Source organism: Alosa alosa, chromosome 19 (genome assembly GCF_017589495.1).
Source record: "Alosa alosa isolate M-15738 ecotype Scorff River chromosome 19, AALO_Geno_1.1, whole genome shotgun sequence".
NCBI classification, from domain to species: domain Eukaryota; kingdom Metazoa; phylum Chordata; class Actinopteri; order Clupeiformes; family Clupeidae; genus Alosa; species Alosa alosa.
Window position 1 is genome coordinate 29,007,602 of NC_063207.1, and position 17,145 is coordinate 29,024,746.

At 48.0% G+C, this 17,145-nt stretch overlaps 1 protein-coding gene across 3 annotated transcripts in view; it reads right to left on the reverse strand.

The window, feature by feature from the left end:
* Positions 1 to 45: 45 nt before the first annotated feature.
* Positions 46 to 17,145, reverse strand: part of cep170ba (centrosomal protein 170Ba) — a 28,632-nt gene continuing 11,532 nt past the window's right edge. The window contains exons 7-19 of one of the 3 annotated variants that reach the window (XM_048228528.1): positions 15,165 to 15,254; positions 13,147 to 13,689; positions 11,882 to 12,843; positions 10,626 to 10,808; positions 9,821 to 9,950; positions 7,731 to 9,482; positions 6,466 to 6,718; positions 5,422 to 5,551; positions 4,868 to 5,002; positions 4,481 to 4,569; positions 3,695 to 3,785; positions 3,530 to 3,581; positions 46 to 3,027 (exon numbers count right to left, since the gene is read on the reverse strand). In XM_048228528.1, coding sequence (XP_048084485.1) covers positions 2,783 to 3,027; positions 3,530 to 3,581; positions 3,695 to 3,785; positions 4,481 to 4,569; positions 4,868 to 5,002; positions 5,422 to 5,551; positions 6,466 to 6,718; positions 7,731 to 9,482; positions 9,821 to 9,950; positions 10,626 to 10,808; positions 11,882 to 12,843; positions 13,147 to 13,689; positions 15,165 to 15,254 — 4,655 coding nt within the window. In that variant the 3' untranslated portion in view covers positions 46 to 2,782. Of the gene's footprint in view, positions 3,028 to 3,529; positions 3,582 to 3,694; positions 3,786 to 4,480; positions 4,570 to 4,867; positions 5,003 to 5,421; positions 5,552 to 6,465; positions 6,719 to 7,730; positions 9,507 to 9,820; positions 9,951 to 10,625; positions 10,809 to 11,881; positions 12,844 to 13,146; positions 13,690 to 15,164; positions 15,255 to 17,145 lie in introns of all 3 variants that reach the window. The other 2 variants (XM_048228527.1, XM_048228529.1) reach the window with 2 other exon arrangements.

Below are 17,145 nucleotides of genomic sequence, written 5' to 3' on the forward strand. Positions count from 1 at the left end.
AGAAAAAAACCCTCAAAAGTACACTCAGAGTCAATGTTTGCCCAGATCAATTTATTACAAACAGAAAAATCATACACCTCTGAATTACATTTATGCACAAAATTATATATATTTTCATTACAAAATTGTACTTTTTTCATGACATCGATAACTTATTTCTTTACATCTGGTAGGCAAATTTGACATTCAGCGATTGATACATTCTGTATAAATGACATGATTTCATACAGCTAACTTTAGAGAGAGAGAGAGCGAGAGAGAGAGGAGAGAGAGAGAGAGAGAGAAAGAGAGCAGTTTAAAGCTTTAAGCTGGGATTTTGTTATCAGAGTTGAACTGCTTTATAAAGGGAAGTTCATTTGGTCCAAGATGTAACCAAGCAATTCCATCCAATTACCACAGTCTGAGCACCAGAATTGCTTGAAAAAACCAACATCAGTGTTCTATTAAAATCTGTTTGAGGTGGAGGAGAACAAAACCTTGCCAATGGTCTGAGGATGAAAATATCCCCAAACAACTGGAGCCTCACGCCTGCTCGTCTGCTCTCATGCAGATATAGAGTGCAAATCAGTGTAGTGTGTCAGTCTGAACATAGAAACAGATATGTACCCAAAACCTCCACTACTAAAAAAGTTGTGGAATGAAATATACACTCTGAGGAAGTGCCAGATAACCTTTAATAGTGTGTCTACAAAGACCTTGTGTGTGTGTCATACATTTTAGCCTATGACTTGTGTACAGTCAGTTGGTGTCTTTTTTAACAAAGGAAATAAAATAATCACTTCTCAATTGTGACCGTGGTGGTTAACACCATAACAAGGCAGGCAGGAAGTCAGGGCCTGTCTGGGAATACAGTAACCATGGCATCTGCATAAACCGCAAGAGGAACACAACTCTGTGCAAGTGACGCATATGATATTTTTCATGTAAACAGCACAGGTGTGCAGACATGGACCCTATGGTCAGGTGTACCGCAGGATGCAGGAGCTCCCAGTCGAAGAGATATAAAGCACCTCTGAAGGCAACTGGGCTCACCACAGCAGAGAAGCTCTGGTGGCCATAGTCACCCAGGAGCCCTTGTGTCTGAAGCTTCAGCCATTTATACTAAACCATACCTGTGCCTTGACAAAATGAGACAAACTAAGTTAATCACAAGAACTAAATGTGTTTTATTTTTGTTTGTGTGTGTGTGTGTGTGTGTGAGAGAGCAAGAGTGAGTGTATGTGAGTGTGTCTGTGAGAATGAGTGAGTAAATAAGTGTGTGCGTGTATGTGTGTGTGTGTGTGTGTGCACTGACAGCATTCACATGATTTACACAGCTGAGAAGATTGACACAGCACCATTGGTGCATACTGCTAAATAATCAGCTACACGCAAACGATTGTCAATCATAAAAAAATCAGCAGCAATTTGTACATGACAGGCACCTGAGACACCCAGAGCCTCATGTTTCACAGACTTCATCTGTAGTGTTCAAACATTTTAAATGCAGATTCTCAGCTCTCAAGATCATTCTGATTGGAAAGGATTTCTGAAGTGTGAAGAGAGTGCTGGCCATTTCTTCTTAAGGTCCGGTCAAAGTCTCAACAATACAAGAAGTCCAATACAAGAGCCAGGCAGATCCAATGCTGAACCTCTCTGATCCCAAACTACTGTAGTGAGTAGAGAGTTTGGTCCTGAGGAGGAGCCCTTTGGCTGTGTGTGGAGAACACTGCTGTGGGCCAAGCCTCAGTGCACCTCCACACCCTAAATAAGGTCACATCAGCAAAACTAGCCAATCACAAAGGTTGGGCAAGTAATCAGAAAAACTAGGCCAAAGCACCCTATCCCATTCCCTCCATAGCAAACCACCCCCTTATAACACACCAGCACAAGCACAAGCAACGGCCACCCTCTCCGCATAGATGCTCAGTTCTGGTGCACACGAAGCCTGACAGGCACATACCATCAGTGCACATACCATCCTTTAGTCATTTACAACTTCAAACAGACAAAGTGCATGTTGACCTGCCTCCCATCTCCTCAATATAATTATATATAGCTTTTGGCTCTCAGAGACATAGGCTCATTCATGTACTTACATACAATTTCTATAGTCTCACTAATATGCTCCCATTGCTGTGTTGTGGACAGAATAACTTGGGACAAATTCATTTATTCTGAGGAACGGAGTAACTTTAAGCCATCCACTTCCACTGACTTCCAAAGCAAAATAAAAGAGAAACTTCACTAATAACTTTGTTTGTAGGTATTACACCTACACGTGATTCAACCCAACAAGGAAACCATTTATTAACCCCAGATCAAGACCTGTATAGCTCTACAAAAATATATACACAAAAAAGTCAAGTAAACTGTGTAATATTTCAATATGTCAAAGTGACAAATTCATCTGATGTACTTCATGGCACTGGAGCGTCCATGTCACCAAATACGAAGTGCCCCACTGTGGCATGGTTACACACACATACACACCCCTCCCCATACACACAAAATAAAATGCCAAATGACATGAAGAGAACAAGTGTGGGCTCTCTAAACAATCCTTTTTGTGCTGCAAAACAGTCGGTCTGGTACAACATGGACAAAGTGCAAATATGTCTCCCGACTACTGTCAGTGCACTAACTTCTCTCATCTCTCACTCTCTCACTCATTCACTCTCTCTCACTCTCTCTGTTTCATTCACTCACTCGTTCTCTCTCTCTCCCATCAGTGCAGCAGCAGTCCCAGTGAGAGTGCATGGCGAGGAGACCTCCAGTGTCCTCCTCCTCCTCCTTCTTCTCCTCACACCACAAAGCTCTCTCCGTCTGAGGCGGCCCCGGACTTCCTGCTGCCAGGTCTGGCAGGTGGGGGCCCACCACCACCACCACCTCCACCTGCTCCTGCTCCGCTGGCCCGTGGGGAGGTGGTGGGCCTCCTGTCTCTGAGGAGCGGCCTGTCCCCCCTCAGCCCCATCAGAGAGGGCGTGCTGCTGGAGGACACCCGGCTCAGCTCAGCCTTGCCATCCGGCTCGATGATGTTGTTAATGACTGGGAAGGAGAAAGGGGAGATATACTGATGAATGGAATAAATAATAACAATTCTCTCACACACGCACACACACACACACTACATTACTCACAGCACATATTCCACTACTCTGTCATTTGTTTTGCTATATTCTTAGAGTAAGAGAATAATCCAATACATAGAAAAAATAAAGAAAGGCTTCAATATTACTTGTACATCAGTATGTCCTGTGACCAGATTTAAAATATCATTTCCGGCAGTCATATTTACCTAGCTCAAACAAGCAAGCACTCAAAGAAAAACAAAATGTGAAAAATCATCAGTCTGCCTGATTGCTTGCTTGCAACAATTTAGTTTTTCTTGTTTGAACATAATTTATACTGTTTCATGAAATTGTCTGTCACCATAGTGAACTTGATTAGAATGGGGCAACGCAGGAGAGAGGACAAACACAGATGTCTACGAAAGCCTCACGAATCCATTAACATCAGTCAGAAGAAGGGACCTTGATGATGCACTGACCTTCCAGTTGTCTCTGCACTCTTCTCAGCTCTTTTAGAATAGCTGAAATTTCCTAAGATGGAAATGTAACAAAGTTATGGAGAGGACAACATTTGTATGTTAAATAATTACTTCTAAAAGTGTCTAAAATGTCTTAATTACTATATAAAAATTCATAAAATATACCTTGTTGCCTGTTTTGTGAGTAGGAATATCATTGTCTGAATTGATTGCCTCAATTTCCTCCCAAACGTCTGCTTTGTTCTGAAACAGGACCCTGAAAAGAAGAAATATATATATATATATATATATATATATATATATATATATATAATATATATATGTATATATATATATATATAATTTGTTTCACAGCATAAAGGTCACAGCATACATTCTTGTTAGAAAACATTTAGAACACTTCTTAAGGAAACACATTTAAAATACCGCATTTCAACAACCATAAACAGGCTTACTGCCCACAGGGACCAAGATTCAAGTCTGACCTCAGGTCGTTTCTCAAACCTTCTCCCCATCTCTCTGTCCCACTAATTTCCTGTCTTCTCCTCATTGGCCTGCCTAATAAAGGCTAAACAGTCCAAACACAGAACTTGGACAACAAATGTTTCTCACAGCGCTTGCAGCGTTTGATTACAAATATCAACTGAGTGCTGTGAAGCAGACTGGGATATTCAGATAGAGCTATGAAGGGCTGCGCTGATGCCATCAATGGTAAACAACACTAAGGTGTATTTCTGCATTTAAAACCTCCATTTACAAGATATGTTTGCTGAAAAGTTCTAGTAAGAGCCAAAGGCCACTTTAAATTTAATTTCACAGCTGGTTAGGCCCCTTGGAAATCAGAAGTGAAACAGCCAGGTGTCAGCCCTTCTGAACACTGACTGTTTTTTTTCACTAACATGTCCAAACATTCGTTTAAAGGTAAGCACAACTACAGCAACAGCGACTCACTTTAGTTTTTCGGTCAGCTGTTCAGTGTTTTCCCGTATAGCCAGAGAGACCTGAGACACAGGATTCAGCAGCAGATTTTCTCCAGCCACCTAAAGAAGAGGGGTGAATAAGCCACAATAGCAAAAAGAACACATTTTTACTAAGTTGAAAACTACCGGTAAGCTAAGTCATGGGAAATTGAAAAGATCAGGGGTCTAATCCAAGTGTGTGGATTAGTGCAAACCTGGGTAAGCTACTGATACTGATAAAGCTCCAAAAGGTAGAACACTATGGCTTCATTCTAGCAAAACAAAGCCATAGGACTCTTCTTTTACCCTAAGTTCACATATCCAGGTTAGTCACTAAACCACCCCAAGTGGAGGCAGAATAAGAAGAAAACATCCCAACCTCATCTTGGGCTCTGCCCCGATGTTTGGAGGTCATCTCTTGGCTGTAGAGGACCTGATCGGGGTGTCTGGCCAAGCCTGAGGCAGACTGACTCTTCTGGAAGTTCAAGCTGGCCTCTGGAATGTTATGCCGTAGCTGTGGGGGACAACACACACACTATATTAAATGTCAATAAACAAACAATCATACAGCTTCAGCTGAGGACTTTATTTTAAGTGAGCCGGGAGGTTTCCGGAGGAATATTGAAGGCTAGGCATACCCATGACCGTATTCATTTGTGACTCAGAGACACACACACACACACACACACACACACACACACACACACACACACACACACACACACACACACACAGTATGTACTTAGAACTGCCTGTAGCAGTACAATGCTGTATTTCAGTCATACAATTTCTAAGAGCATTAACACTGTATGTCTTTTCCTTTCAGTGAGTAAACATGTCTCAGAGTAATTATCATGCTACCAAGCATAAAGATCCAGCATCTGACTTGTAGGTGTGACATGGGAGGTGTGGACGGTGGGGTAAATAACCCACCTCCTCTCGCACTGGCACGGTGGAGATCGGTTCGGCTGCGTCCGCCTGCGGCTGTTCCGTTGCATCTCCTGCCACGTCATGGATTTCCCGCGCCAAGATGGCAAGATCCTTCGCCAGGTCCTGACTAAGCCTGCAGGAATCATGGAGAAATGTCACTCACTGACGAGGAGAATTTACAAGGCCCAAGTACGCTTTTGAGAAGAAGAAAAAAAAAACTATTAATGAACAGAAAATGAATAATAAATGAATGCATTTGACATTTAAAATATTCTGCTTGAATATCAGACAGGAGAAAGCACCCAATAAATGTCACAGCCATTACCATCTTCAAAGAAGGTTACACTTCCCTTCCTTAAACACCACAAACAGTTATAACAAGGTTACCTGAGCCAAAATAGCCCAAAGCTCTTCAAAGGCAGAAGTATGTTCTGCATGACGGGCATTTTAAGTGAGTTTTACTTAACTTTTACAAAATGTGCCATGATATGGCTTATAGGGACTTCCTCTTTCTCTCACAGCTGTGAGCGTACCGCTGATGGAAACTGTGAGGAAGCTTTCTGCACCTCTGTGTACTTACAAGTGAGTACTTAAGGATGCTGGCCACTACAAATACACAGCCTTCAATTAAGGAAGTATTTCATTCAGGATATCCTCCTATGTTCTTACCTTTTCAAATGCAATGCTTTTGTAAAATATAATTATCTATCTATCGCTTGGCTAATGCTAATGTTAGTTTTTGTATCTGATTTCACAAAACAAAAATTAAATAGCCATTTAGCTCAAAATTAATGGTAAATATGGCTGAGAACTGTGAAACAATTTAACTCTACAACAAAAAATAAAAACTCATTCAAGGCCTGTGACATACTAGAAACCCACCTAGCATTGTCTTCACTGTGCATCCTTTAAGTCCAAATTAAGGATGAACATGACTAACAACTGTTACTGTATTAAACAAACACATACACACATGCAATATCATATATGAGCTCTTGCTATTGGCAACAAAACCAGACTGCAGATGCTACTGTAGCTCCACCGTACCTGGCGATCTCTGCGCTGTGCGAGCTCCAGTTCTGGAAGGCGTCTCCCTCTCCGTGGCTCTCCTCCCCAGATTCCCGGCTGCGCACACGCAGGCCGGCGCGGGCCAGCACGGGGGTCTGACCGCGGGGCGTCCCCGAGGCTGATGACCCTGAGGTGTGGTGGGAGCGTTTGTGTTTAGGCGTGCTGTGGTTGGAGTCGTACTCCTCCTCAGACGTGGAGGTGTAGTCGGAGCCCTTCTGGCGCCTCCGGGAGCCTAGCGGCGGCACCCCGGGCAGGTAAGGAGGCGAGGGGGGGGGGGTGTTGTTGTTGGAAGCACCCGGGTTAATGAAGGAAGGGAGGTTTGGAGTGTGGAGAGGAAAAAGGGAAAAAGAGAGGGAGGCCAAGAAAGAAGGGAGAAGAGGAAGAGAGAGGGAGAAACAATGTGAAAGGAAATCTATTCCCAAGACCACAAAGTCCCACACTCTGACCGAATACCAGTTATCAGAGACTGCACAAGTGCCTTGTCAGATTGGAAAAGGGTTCATTTATTTTCTTTAATTCTATAATCTTGACCTTTTCAAATTCCCAAACTGACAAACACTTTGGCAGGCCTTTGGAAACATTTTTCCCAAACGTCTGCAATCCAAAGTAAATGCACTTCAAAGAATGTCACAGATAAACATGGTCAGAATGATAGCCCAGTAAGAGTAGAATGAGATTAATCATTAGGTTAGACTAGAGGATACTAATCATGAGCTAACCAAAGACCTCTATTTACTTGTCTTATCTCCGTCTCCAAAAGAGATTTGAAAAGGACTGAGAGGTCTTTATGTTAGCTTAGGTTTAGTTATCAACCCTAATTCTGAGTCATACATACCAACAGGCATGGAAGGACACTGTTGTCATCAAACACACACTCACACAATCACTACACACTCCAAAGAGGTTGTGTGATAGTTAAAGACAATGGAGGGGAAAAAATAAACCCCAATGGAAACCAGGTCAGCCACCTGACCCCAATTGTCATATAAACCAACTCATTCAGGCCTCAGGCTCATATCCCGCAGGCTTACATTCCTTTCTATTGACACCAACCAACCAAACTATCTGCATAAAATCTTGCACTCACTGATAAGGTATACATATCTCACTTTAAAATGAATACCATGGAACGTTGAGCACAAATGTACACTTACAACACAAATGTACACTTACATATACAAAAATACTGTAATTAGGTTAGATGGTCGGGAGCTGAAACAGGAAGCAGTGTGGCTCGTACTCACTGGCTGTGCTGCTGGCGTACTTGGCGCTGCTGGAGCGTCCGCGGATGATGGGCTTGTGGGCCGCTTGCACGGCGGCCTTCCTGGCCACGCTCTTGGGGTCGGCGGCCACGGAGGCCTTGCGCACAGACGTGGTGGACTCGGAGCTGCGGTTGGAGAAGCCGGTGCGCGGGGGGGCCGAGGCCTCGGTGTCGCTGGGCGTGGTGAAGGAGCTGGTGCGCTTGCGTGGCAGAGCCAGGAGGTCCAGCCGTGAGAGCGGCCGCTGCTGCTGCTTGACCTCCTGGGGCGGCGCGCGCGTGCCCACCGGCACTCCGGACTCGTTGGCGCTCTGCCAGGTGCGCTCCGTCTCGGGGCCCTCGTTGTCGGAGGCGTCTCCGAGGCGGGCCCGGCGGAGCATGGAGGCCCGAGTGGGCCGGGGCGCCGACAGGGAGTTGGAGCGGCCCAGAGCCTGGGCAACAGCACCGCCTCCTCCGGTCCGGCTCGTCTTGGTGGGCTCCTCCCTCTGCAGGGGGGCCGCGCTCTTCTTGCGCATGAAGGACGTCCGCGAGCCAGACTCCTGGTCAGAGGTCATGGAGTCGGACCAGTGTCGCGTGCCCACTCCCACGCAGCCAGAGAGCAGGTTGTCCTCGCTGAAGTCCATGGAGCCGTGTTTGCTGACGCTTTGCCGCAGGCTGGTCCGGGGACGACCAGAGGAAGACAAGGAGTCAGCCGTACTCACCTGCCGCTTCTCGTAGAGACGAGTGCGGGCCGGGCTCGGTCGGCTGCCGTCCTGGTCCATCAGATTGACAGATGACCTGGTCTTGTGGACACTACCTGTGGCTGTAGAGGAAGAGGACTTCTTTCCGGTCCCGGAGACCGACTCTCTGGAGTTCTTGCTGCTCAGCTGGCTAACTGTGCTGGACGTGTCCACGTCCGACTCTCCGGATAGCGAGTCCTCTACACCAGCTGAGGCGCTAGCGGGCAGCGACTGACCATAGCTCTGAACCTGCAGCTTGGCTTCCAGGGCAGCAAGGACATCCTCGGTCTGCTTCAGGTACGAGTGAGTGTCCTGGGTGCCAATGCCAGCAGAGGCGCTGCGGTCCTTTGAGAAGTCCTGGCTGTTGGAGATGTTGGGCAGTCGCTTCTGCTGACCATCATCGCCGGCCTGGCTCTTGGTGTAGCTCTCCTGCCTGGAGAACGACGGGGAAGTGCCACCCTCGCTCCGGCTGGCGCTGCCGGCTCGCTCCTGGCCGTCCAGGTTGGGCGGAGAGGTGGTGGAGCCGGTGGCACTGGTGGGCCTGTGCCTGGTCATGGTGGCGCTGGAGAACTTGGGCCGCTCGTCCTGGTCCCACTCGGGCTTGGTAAGGCTGTCCTCGGAGCTCACGCAGTAGGACGTGGACTTGGCGGACACGTCCAAGGTGTCGGTCCGGTTCCGGGACCAGCTCTTGCCACCGGACCTCCCTAAACTGGACCTCCTGCCCTGCTCGACCACGGAGCTGTCGTCTGACTTGCTGGCGTCGCTCAAGCTGTCCGGGTCCAGGTCGTCCTGCACGTGCAGGCGCTGGACGTCTTCCTTCTGACGGGGGCTTTTTGACCTCCGACCTTTGACATCGTAGGTGCCGTAGGGGTCTGGCTGGATGTGGATGCTGGGTGGGCTGGCCTCTGCCTTCTCCTGCGACGGCACCTGAGGAAGGACGCGGCGTGAGCGCGTGCCCTCGGACTCTGAGGGCTCAAAGCTCTTGTTCAGCATGGCCTGGTGGATGATCCGCGCTCCACCTGGGACACATGGACAGATGCTAGCTATTGGATTCACATTATTTATTTGTACGGTATCATAAGTTGGGACAATTATGACTATCAAAGTGTAATGCTAAAAGAAAAAATCATTAGAAAACCCACCTCACCACTGCATGAAAAACAATGACATTGTGTATTTGGTTGCATATAAACCAATATGCAACAGTCAGCTTTACCAAATGTTTGCTTCAAATGTTTGCTACAACAACAAATGGTGGGTATTTGTATTACTCAAAACAATATAATTTTTCTCCGCTTTGAACAAGCAGGTAGAATGGGTCTTAAATATTTAGAGTGAAATTTTCCCAACGTCTCACCAGAGCTTGAAAGGTCCATCTGAGCCGGGATGTCGAAGAGGCCCGTCACTGGGTTGGAGTCGGAGTAGCTGTCAGCCAGACTGGCCCACCTGGACACCCACCTGGGTCCCCCGGAGGACTCCGACTGGCTCTGTGGAGGAGCGGGTGGACATTAGTGGACGGCCACATGGGTTAGGACAGGGGGAGAGGAGTTGGTCTTCTAGCGCAACTGCACTTCTGTCTGTGGGTGGATAGGAGATTTGTTTCTAAAACGGGGACTCATTTTTCACCCTTTCTAGTGGGTCCTTAACTATTTGTGAAATACTGCTTTTGCAAATGTTTGAGGTTCCATGATTGTTAATACATGATGGAACAAATCTTAACACAAGGCCAAAACAATGACCCAATAATACTAATGAATATGATTTCAATGAATTAATTTGTAAAGGTTAACATTCTTGCAGTTACTGTAACACACATTTGAACAGCAGAAAAAAGCCCCATCTCACAAGGCAAGTCCCATATCCAGCACAGAAGCCATCACCAGAGAGAGAACACTCAACCTCACGCATAAACACCAAATCACCAGAGGAACCAAACAACGGGGTGAGGGATGAAGAAGAATCATCACAGACAGAAGAACCACTGGCAAAGATTGCAGGATGGAGCTTCCACCTAGGAGGATGGTAGGCTGACCCACTGATTGGCTAAGTGATTGGATTGACTGGGAAGATCGACCAATGAGATGGATCAGTGTGTGGGACAAATGGTTGAGAGGAGAGCCCAGAGGAGCTTTTGTTGTTGTTTTTGTTTAGTAAAGTTTTACCTGCGACTGGCTAAAGCCTGCTGAGTAATTGCCCTGGGCAGGGGCAGAAGAACTACCCTCACTATGAGAGAGGCTGCTAGACTGGGCCTCCCTGCTGCTGCGTCTCCTGCCCAAGAGCTCGGGCCTAAAGGCCTCGGGGCTGGGCTGGGTGCTGGAGTCAGGACTCTCCACAACACCAAACACCTGTCAGGAACAAAGCAGGCATGAGAGAGCGACAGAGAGAAGCAGAGAGGAGAGGAGAGGAGAGGAGAGGAGAGAGGGGAGAGAGCCAAGAGAGGAGAGGAGAGGGGAGAGAGCCAAGAGAGGAGAGGAGAGAGGAGAGACAGACTGAGAAACCCGAGAGAGGAGAGGAGAGAAGGCAGAGAGCGAGAGAACAGAACAAAGACAGCAGAAGGTGCGGCCAGGGCAAGACTCAACCTGCTCCCCAAGAGTAAGCTATGGTACTTAGCTAAACTGGAAAATTAACCTTTAGGAAGGGAATGAACTTTCAATTCAAAAACAGTTTTTTGGTTAGGAATCCGTTGGGATAATGCCTATTATCTTGTATCCCCTGCAAATCTGAAATCTGCAAATCTAAAATCAGTCAATGTTAAGCCAATTGCAAAAATGAGAGGACTTGCAAATGTGTTTCATATTAAACCAAACTGCAAACGATCTTCTGTCCTTTCCTAGTAAGCGTGGATTCCAACAGACTGCTTTCTGTCTGCAGTGAGTAGGGAGTGGCTGTGGAACAGTATTTGAATAGATCAACCCAAACAAAGTGCAGCCATGCCATGCCTCGTGCTGCAGGAGAGAGATCAGTTTCTCTGGAGATTAGCGGTGATCCCCGATATGATGCCTCCAGAAACAGCACTTGTCTGCTGAGAGAGTCAGTCTCCCTCCATGCTGCTAATGAACTAGCTGAACACAGCACTTCACTGAGCAGGCTGAGGATGTAGCAGCTAGGACAGATGATCGGTCAACAATGGACAACTGTCCCTTTTTAATCCTGGACACTACTCAGGAGGAGGCTTTCATTTGCCTTGTTCAGAAGAAGAACCTTTGTTTATGTGTACCTTATGCACATAAGTCCAGTTGAGTTCTCAGTGTGTATAGTGTCACAGTGTGTGTACCAATTAACTTCAGCTAGTCAAGTTAAGTTCACTTGAACTTTATCAAAAATGGATTCAATTACTTTAAAATTCATCCAAACTCCATTCAGATATGTTTGTTTGTTTGTATGTATTGTGATCCCCTCAAATGACGGCTTTATTTACCTTATCGATCCTGTTACGGGCTTCCTCGACCTCCTTGTCCTGGATGTCGCCCTCTATGGTGTAGGTACCAGCGTCACTGAGGCTGTCCTCCTCCTCGTTCCTGAAGGCTCTGGGGGCCTTGGGGTCTGGGTCCGACCCCTTCAGGGACATCAGGGGCCCTTTCATAGGCACAGAGGACTGCTTGGGGCCTGAGGAGTGGTGGCTGGGGCAGGAGGCTGGCGTGCTCCGCTGGAGCGGGGCTTGTGTGGAGGCAGCGGAGGTGGCGGTGGATGCTGAAGGTGAGGAGGAGGAGGAGGATGAAGAAGGGGCAGGGGCAGCGGTGGCTGACGGAGGACGGGACTGGCGGAGGAACTCGTTGGCAAAGTCCTGCGCCAGCTTGGAGCGTCGGCCCACACTGCCGAAGGGCCGCGACGAGGCCGAGCGCGAGGAGAAGTTGGAGGAGGAGCCGAGACGCACGTCCGTCTTCTCCCGCCGCAGGGAGCCGGCCCTGTAGAAGCCCCCTGAAGACGACGAGCCCTTGAGCGGGACGGTGAACTGCTGCGTTGGCAGAGTGGAGCCCTGCGCTGCAGTGCCTCTCTCACCCAACAGGGCGGCGCTCTTTCTCTTCTCCAGGCGGCTCTTCAGCACAACGTTGGCCTCGCCTGGGCCCATGTTGTTGCTGAAGGAATGCGAGCGCTTCTTGCGCGCGTTGCTGTCGTCAAAGAACTCGATGACGAAGGCCTGCTGGGGGTCGCCCCGGGCTTGGCTCTGGGGCGGTGAGGACAGAGCGGGGGTGGAGGAGGTGAGCGGGGGCTCGATAGAAGGAGGGGTGAAAGAGCGTGCGGTGGAGAGGTCAGAGGGTGAGTGCTGCCGGGGTTGTGGAGACCTCTGGGTAGAGGCTGGTGACTGAGAGTGCAGACGTTGTTTCTCCTTTAGAACAGGATCCTCAGAATCACTCTGAGTCCCATCTTCATGCTGGTGATCTGTCAACAAGAGAGAATAAACACCATTAAAAACAAGCAAATAGTTACAAATAAATACAACAATAAACAAAATCTCCATGCATAAATCATGCTACCTATGTTTACACAAGTTTTGTGACAACGTTTACGTTGGCCTCTGCTTAAGGCTTAAGAAACCAGGTGAAGGTAATCTCAAGCCTTCCAAATCCCTTCTCACAATCCCAGCGCTAACCAATGGGGCACCAGTTAGTCACCAGTTATTCACCAGTCAGACACACACACACACACACACACACACACACACACACACACAGGCTCTCTCACCGTTGAGTGTCTTGTTGTTAATGGGCAGGTCACTCTTGGTACTGTACAGATCATCTGTGCGCGACTTCCTCCTCATCATGCCGACGTCGCTTTGTACCAGCCAATCAGCGACCTTGCTCTCTGCCGACATCTCCTCCAGGGGCGTGGCGGCGGCTGATGCTGCCGGCTCCCCTCCACCGCCCGACTCTCGCCGGCGCTGCCGAAAGGAGAACTTGGTCACGTGGTCCTTGATCATGATCTTGCCCGGCTCGCAGTCGTCAAACTCGATGGTGAAGGACGCGTGGCTCTGCACCACAGGAGGCGTCTCAGGTTGCGTCGCCGGGATGGGGATCGGCAGGCTCGGGACCTGGGCGTCCGTGTCCTTGGTGGGGATTTCCTGGAGCTGCAGTGGCTGCGGCGGCTCGGACGTCTTGGGTCGGCCGGCCGGCTGCTGGATCTCCTTAGTAGGAATCTCGAAGTAGCTGGGCTCCCGTCGGTACGAGTAGACAGGCTTGGACGGGTCGTCGCCGTGGCAGCCATTGACCCCCGGCTCCTTGGAGTCGGCTGTGTAGGGTAGAGATTTAGAGATTAATCGGCATCTGTGATCGGCGATGTGATCTGTGCGAGAGCCAAGGCACACCGAGGAGACGGGACAGACCACAGATCAGGATCCTCGGGGGCCAAGCAGGTGAGAGTTCAGCACTGCACAGAACCTTATCGCAGTTATATTTAGCCACCACTGAGCCTGATCTGGTCTCATTGTAAGCAGGCAAGCAGGTTAAGAATTTACAACACCCACATGCACAACCGCACAACCATACAAACAAACACACACACACACACACACACACACAAAACATATACAAATAGAAACAGCAAATGACAGCAGGGAACTGATGCAGTGTATACACAACAGCATACGTGATGGGCGGCCGTGCTGACGAAAGCGCCAACAGAGCGCAGCTCCTCCTGCTTTTGTTTTTGAAGACGGAGACAAACAGAACCAAACAGAACGACTCCCAGTGGCTTTGACTAAACAGAACTCAGTCATGCTTCAGCCCATCCACCCGTGCCAGCTGGACCGCTCCATACACACACGGCTCTGAGAAACTATCCTGGAATAACCCAACACTGTTGGAATAATCCCTTAGAGTCTGGAAAGAGACTCGGTGTGTATGTGGGTGTATGTGCTTGTGAGTGTGTTTGAGTGTGTGTAACGGTGTGTGTGTGTGTGTGTGAGAGCTTGTTTGTGTGGATATGTGTGTGTGAATAAGGAAGATAAATGTGTGTTGGAATACACTGTATGAAATACGCATGAATGTGTGACAAGGCTTCCGCTCTTCTGAGTTCAGTTCTGTCAAAACAACTAACCCAGTCTACATCAAACCGCTCATACACTCAAGCATCACACAGATCAAATGGATTTGTCAGACAAACAGGATTATGGGTGTGTATGTGTACTGTATGTGTGTATGTGGTATGTTTGTGCGTGTGTGTGTGTGTGTGTGTGTGGGGGGTGTCTGTGTGTGTGTATTGACAACATGAGATTGTCATCAATTTTACTTTAATTCCATGCATTAGGCTTAACATCCCCTCACCAACTGAACTGGACTAAGAGAGAGATGAGCTGGTATTGCTAAATAATGGCACAAAGGCTAAGGGTTGAGAAACCCAGTACAGATGGTGACTTAATAGATGCATGATGTGACCGGGGGGTTGAGTTAGTGTGTGTTTGGGGTTTGTGCTTGAGGGTACATGTTATAGGGATCAAGTGCAATAGACAGCGAGCATGTGTGTTTGTGTGTGTGCATATGTGTGTGTGCATATGTGTGTGTGCGTGTGTGTGTGTGCGTGTGTGTGTGTGTGTGTGTGTGCGTGCAATTTCCTTCAAGCAGGTATGTGATTTCAGACCTGTGAGGCTGCTGTCTGCCTGTGATCATCCATCTCTGTATGACTTTATCGCTCTCTTTTCTCTCTCTCTCTCTGTTTGTGCGTGTGTGTGTGTGTTACTGTGTGACAGTGAGAGTGTGTCTGCAGACCTTTACCGCACTGGTCCAGGTGCTCCTCGTCATCATCTCCCCACCAAGAAGGCTGCCCATACAGAGGAGTGGGTCTAGACACAGGGGCATCTGAAGAGACCGCACACACACACACACACACACACACACACACACACACACACACACACACACACAATAACAAAGACAAGTTAGTCAGTAAATGGTGCCCTGCCCTATGTTTGTTGTGTCAATCACATGACAATGCTTTGACTTGACCACAACAGGCTTGTCTGACAGCATCACATAAAAGTCTACCGTCTAGCTTCTGTAGGACTGGACATGTACGCCACTGTGTCCTGTGCTGACCATAATGACTCCAAGTCAGACCATTTGTCCATTCCATTCATGTTTACATTTCACATATAATTTGATGACATCATAACAAAAGATAAAAGTTATCATACAATTTTCAGCATTCAGATTCTGATAAATTCTATGTGAAATGGCCTGTTGTGCGCCCACCCCAGCCGATGAGGCAGCATGTCTTTTGTAATGTGGATTAGAGTGGCCTGCCGTGTAAAACCCTTCAGACTGGAGGCATCAGAGAGCAGCAACAAGACGACAAGAGGACATGAGCCCCCACACCCAGCAGACACACGGCTTAATCCGCCTGCTGAGCTGCGCACACACACACACGCACACGCACGCACACACGCACGCACGCGCACGCACACGGACACACACACACTCTCTTTCTTTCACACACACACACACGCACGCACGCGCACGCACGCGGACACACACACACTCTCTTTCTTTCACTCTCTCTCTCTCACACACACACACACACTCTCTTTCTTTCACTCTCTCTCTCTCTCACACACACACACACACACACATGCACTGGGTGTAATCCCCCTGCAGAGAGCCAACACAGCTCCTAATCCTAATCCTGTCTTTTCACTGGAGGTGATGGAATACAAAAAAATCAATTAAACAGTGACACAGTTGTGGCTGTGCATGGCGTGATGGAGACAGACTGAGAGCCAGAGAGAGCCATATTCAGATAGAGTCAGAGCGCAAGAGGGAGATAGAGGGAGTGAGAGAGAGAGAGAGAGAGAGAGAGAGAGAGAGAGAGAGAGAGAGAGAGAGATAGCGAGAGAGAGACACAGAGAAAGGAGGCAGAGTTTTTGTGTAAATGTGGGTTTGTGTGAATAAGAGATGGTCGTCATCAGCTTCCCTACTGATGATGAGGCCCAAAGCGAGCCTATCACCTCTCTCTCATGACGTCAAACAGCTGGGTTGGCTCTCTGCCTGTTAATCCGTCTACTTGTTGTCTAAATGCAAAAAAGATAGGGGGATGGTCTGTGTATGTGTGTGCGCGTTTGTGTGTGTTTGTGTGTGTGTGTGTGAAAGAGACAGAGGGTGCTGAAGCGGCACATTCTTGATCAGCCGAGCAGTTGAGCACAGTCAGAGAATCAGAACTCTAGCCTGTTACCGCAGTAACCCAGAGTGGAATCAACAAAAGAAGAGAGGGGCAAAGAATGCAGGACACACACACACACATACACAGTCTAAAAAGATTACTCACTCTATTACTATCTAAAACAAAACCAAATATGGTAATAATAAACATCCAACTTTCATGTCTCCAAAGATCTGTCACTGACACATATCCTAAATTCTCTATTGACTTCTTTCTGCATATCATTCCATTATCTTCTGTTTGCTTTCCCCCTCTGTCAAGACAACAGAGGGACTGTTTCAGATAGACACGGTGTCTTGCACAGTGCTGTACTGCTGTAGGAACACAGTGCTATAAGCAGGCTGTCCCTGGACGACTGGGAGCTAATGAAATGTAACCAGCAGTGCTGAGTGTAGCTAATGTAATGTTGCTATTCAGAGCTCTGCTAGGGTTTGGTGTAGCTCTAGCTGTATGCAGGGCATCTCTGGCCTGCAACTGGAAAGAATGAGTGCCATAGTCACAGTGGGTGGGACATGACAACACCCCGCTCCCATC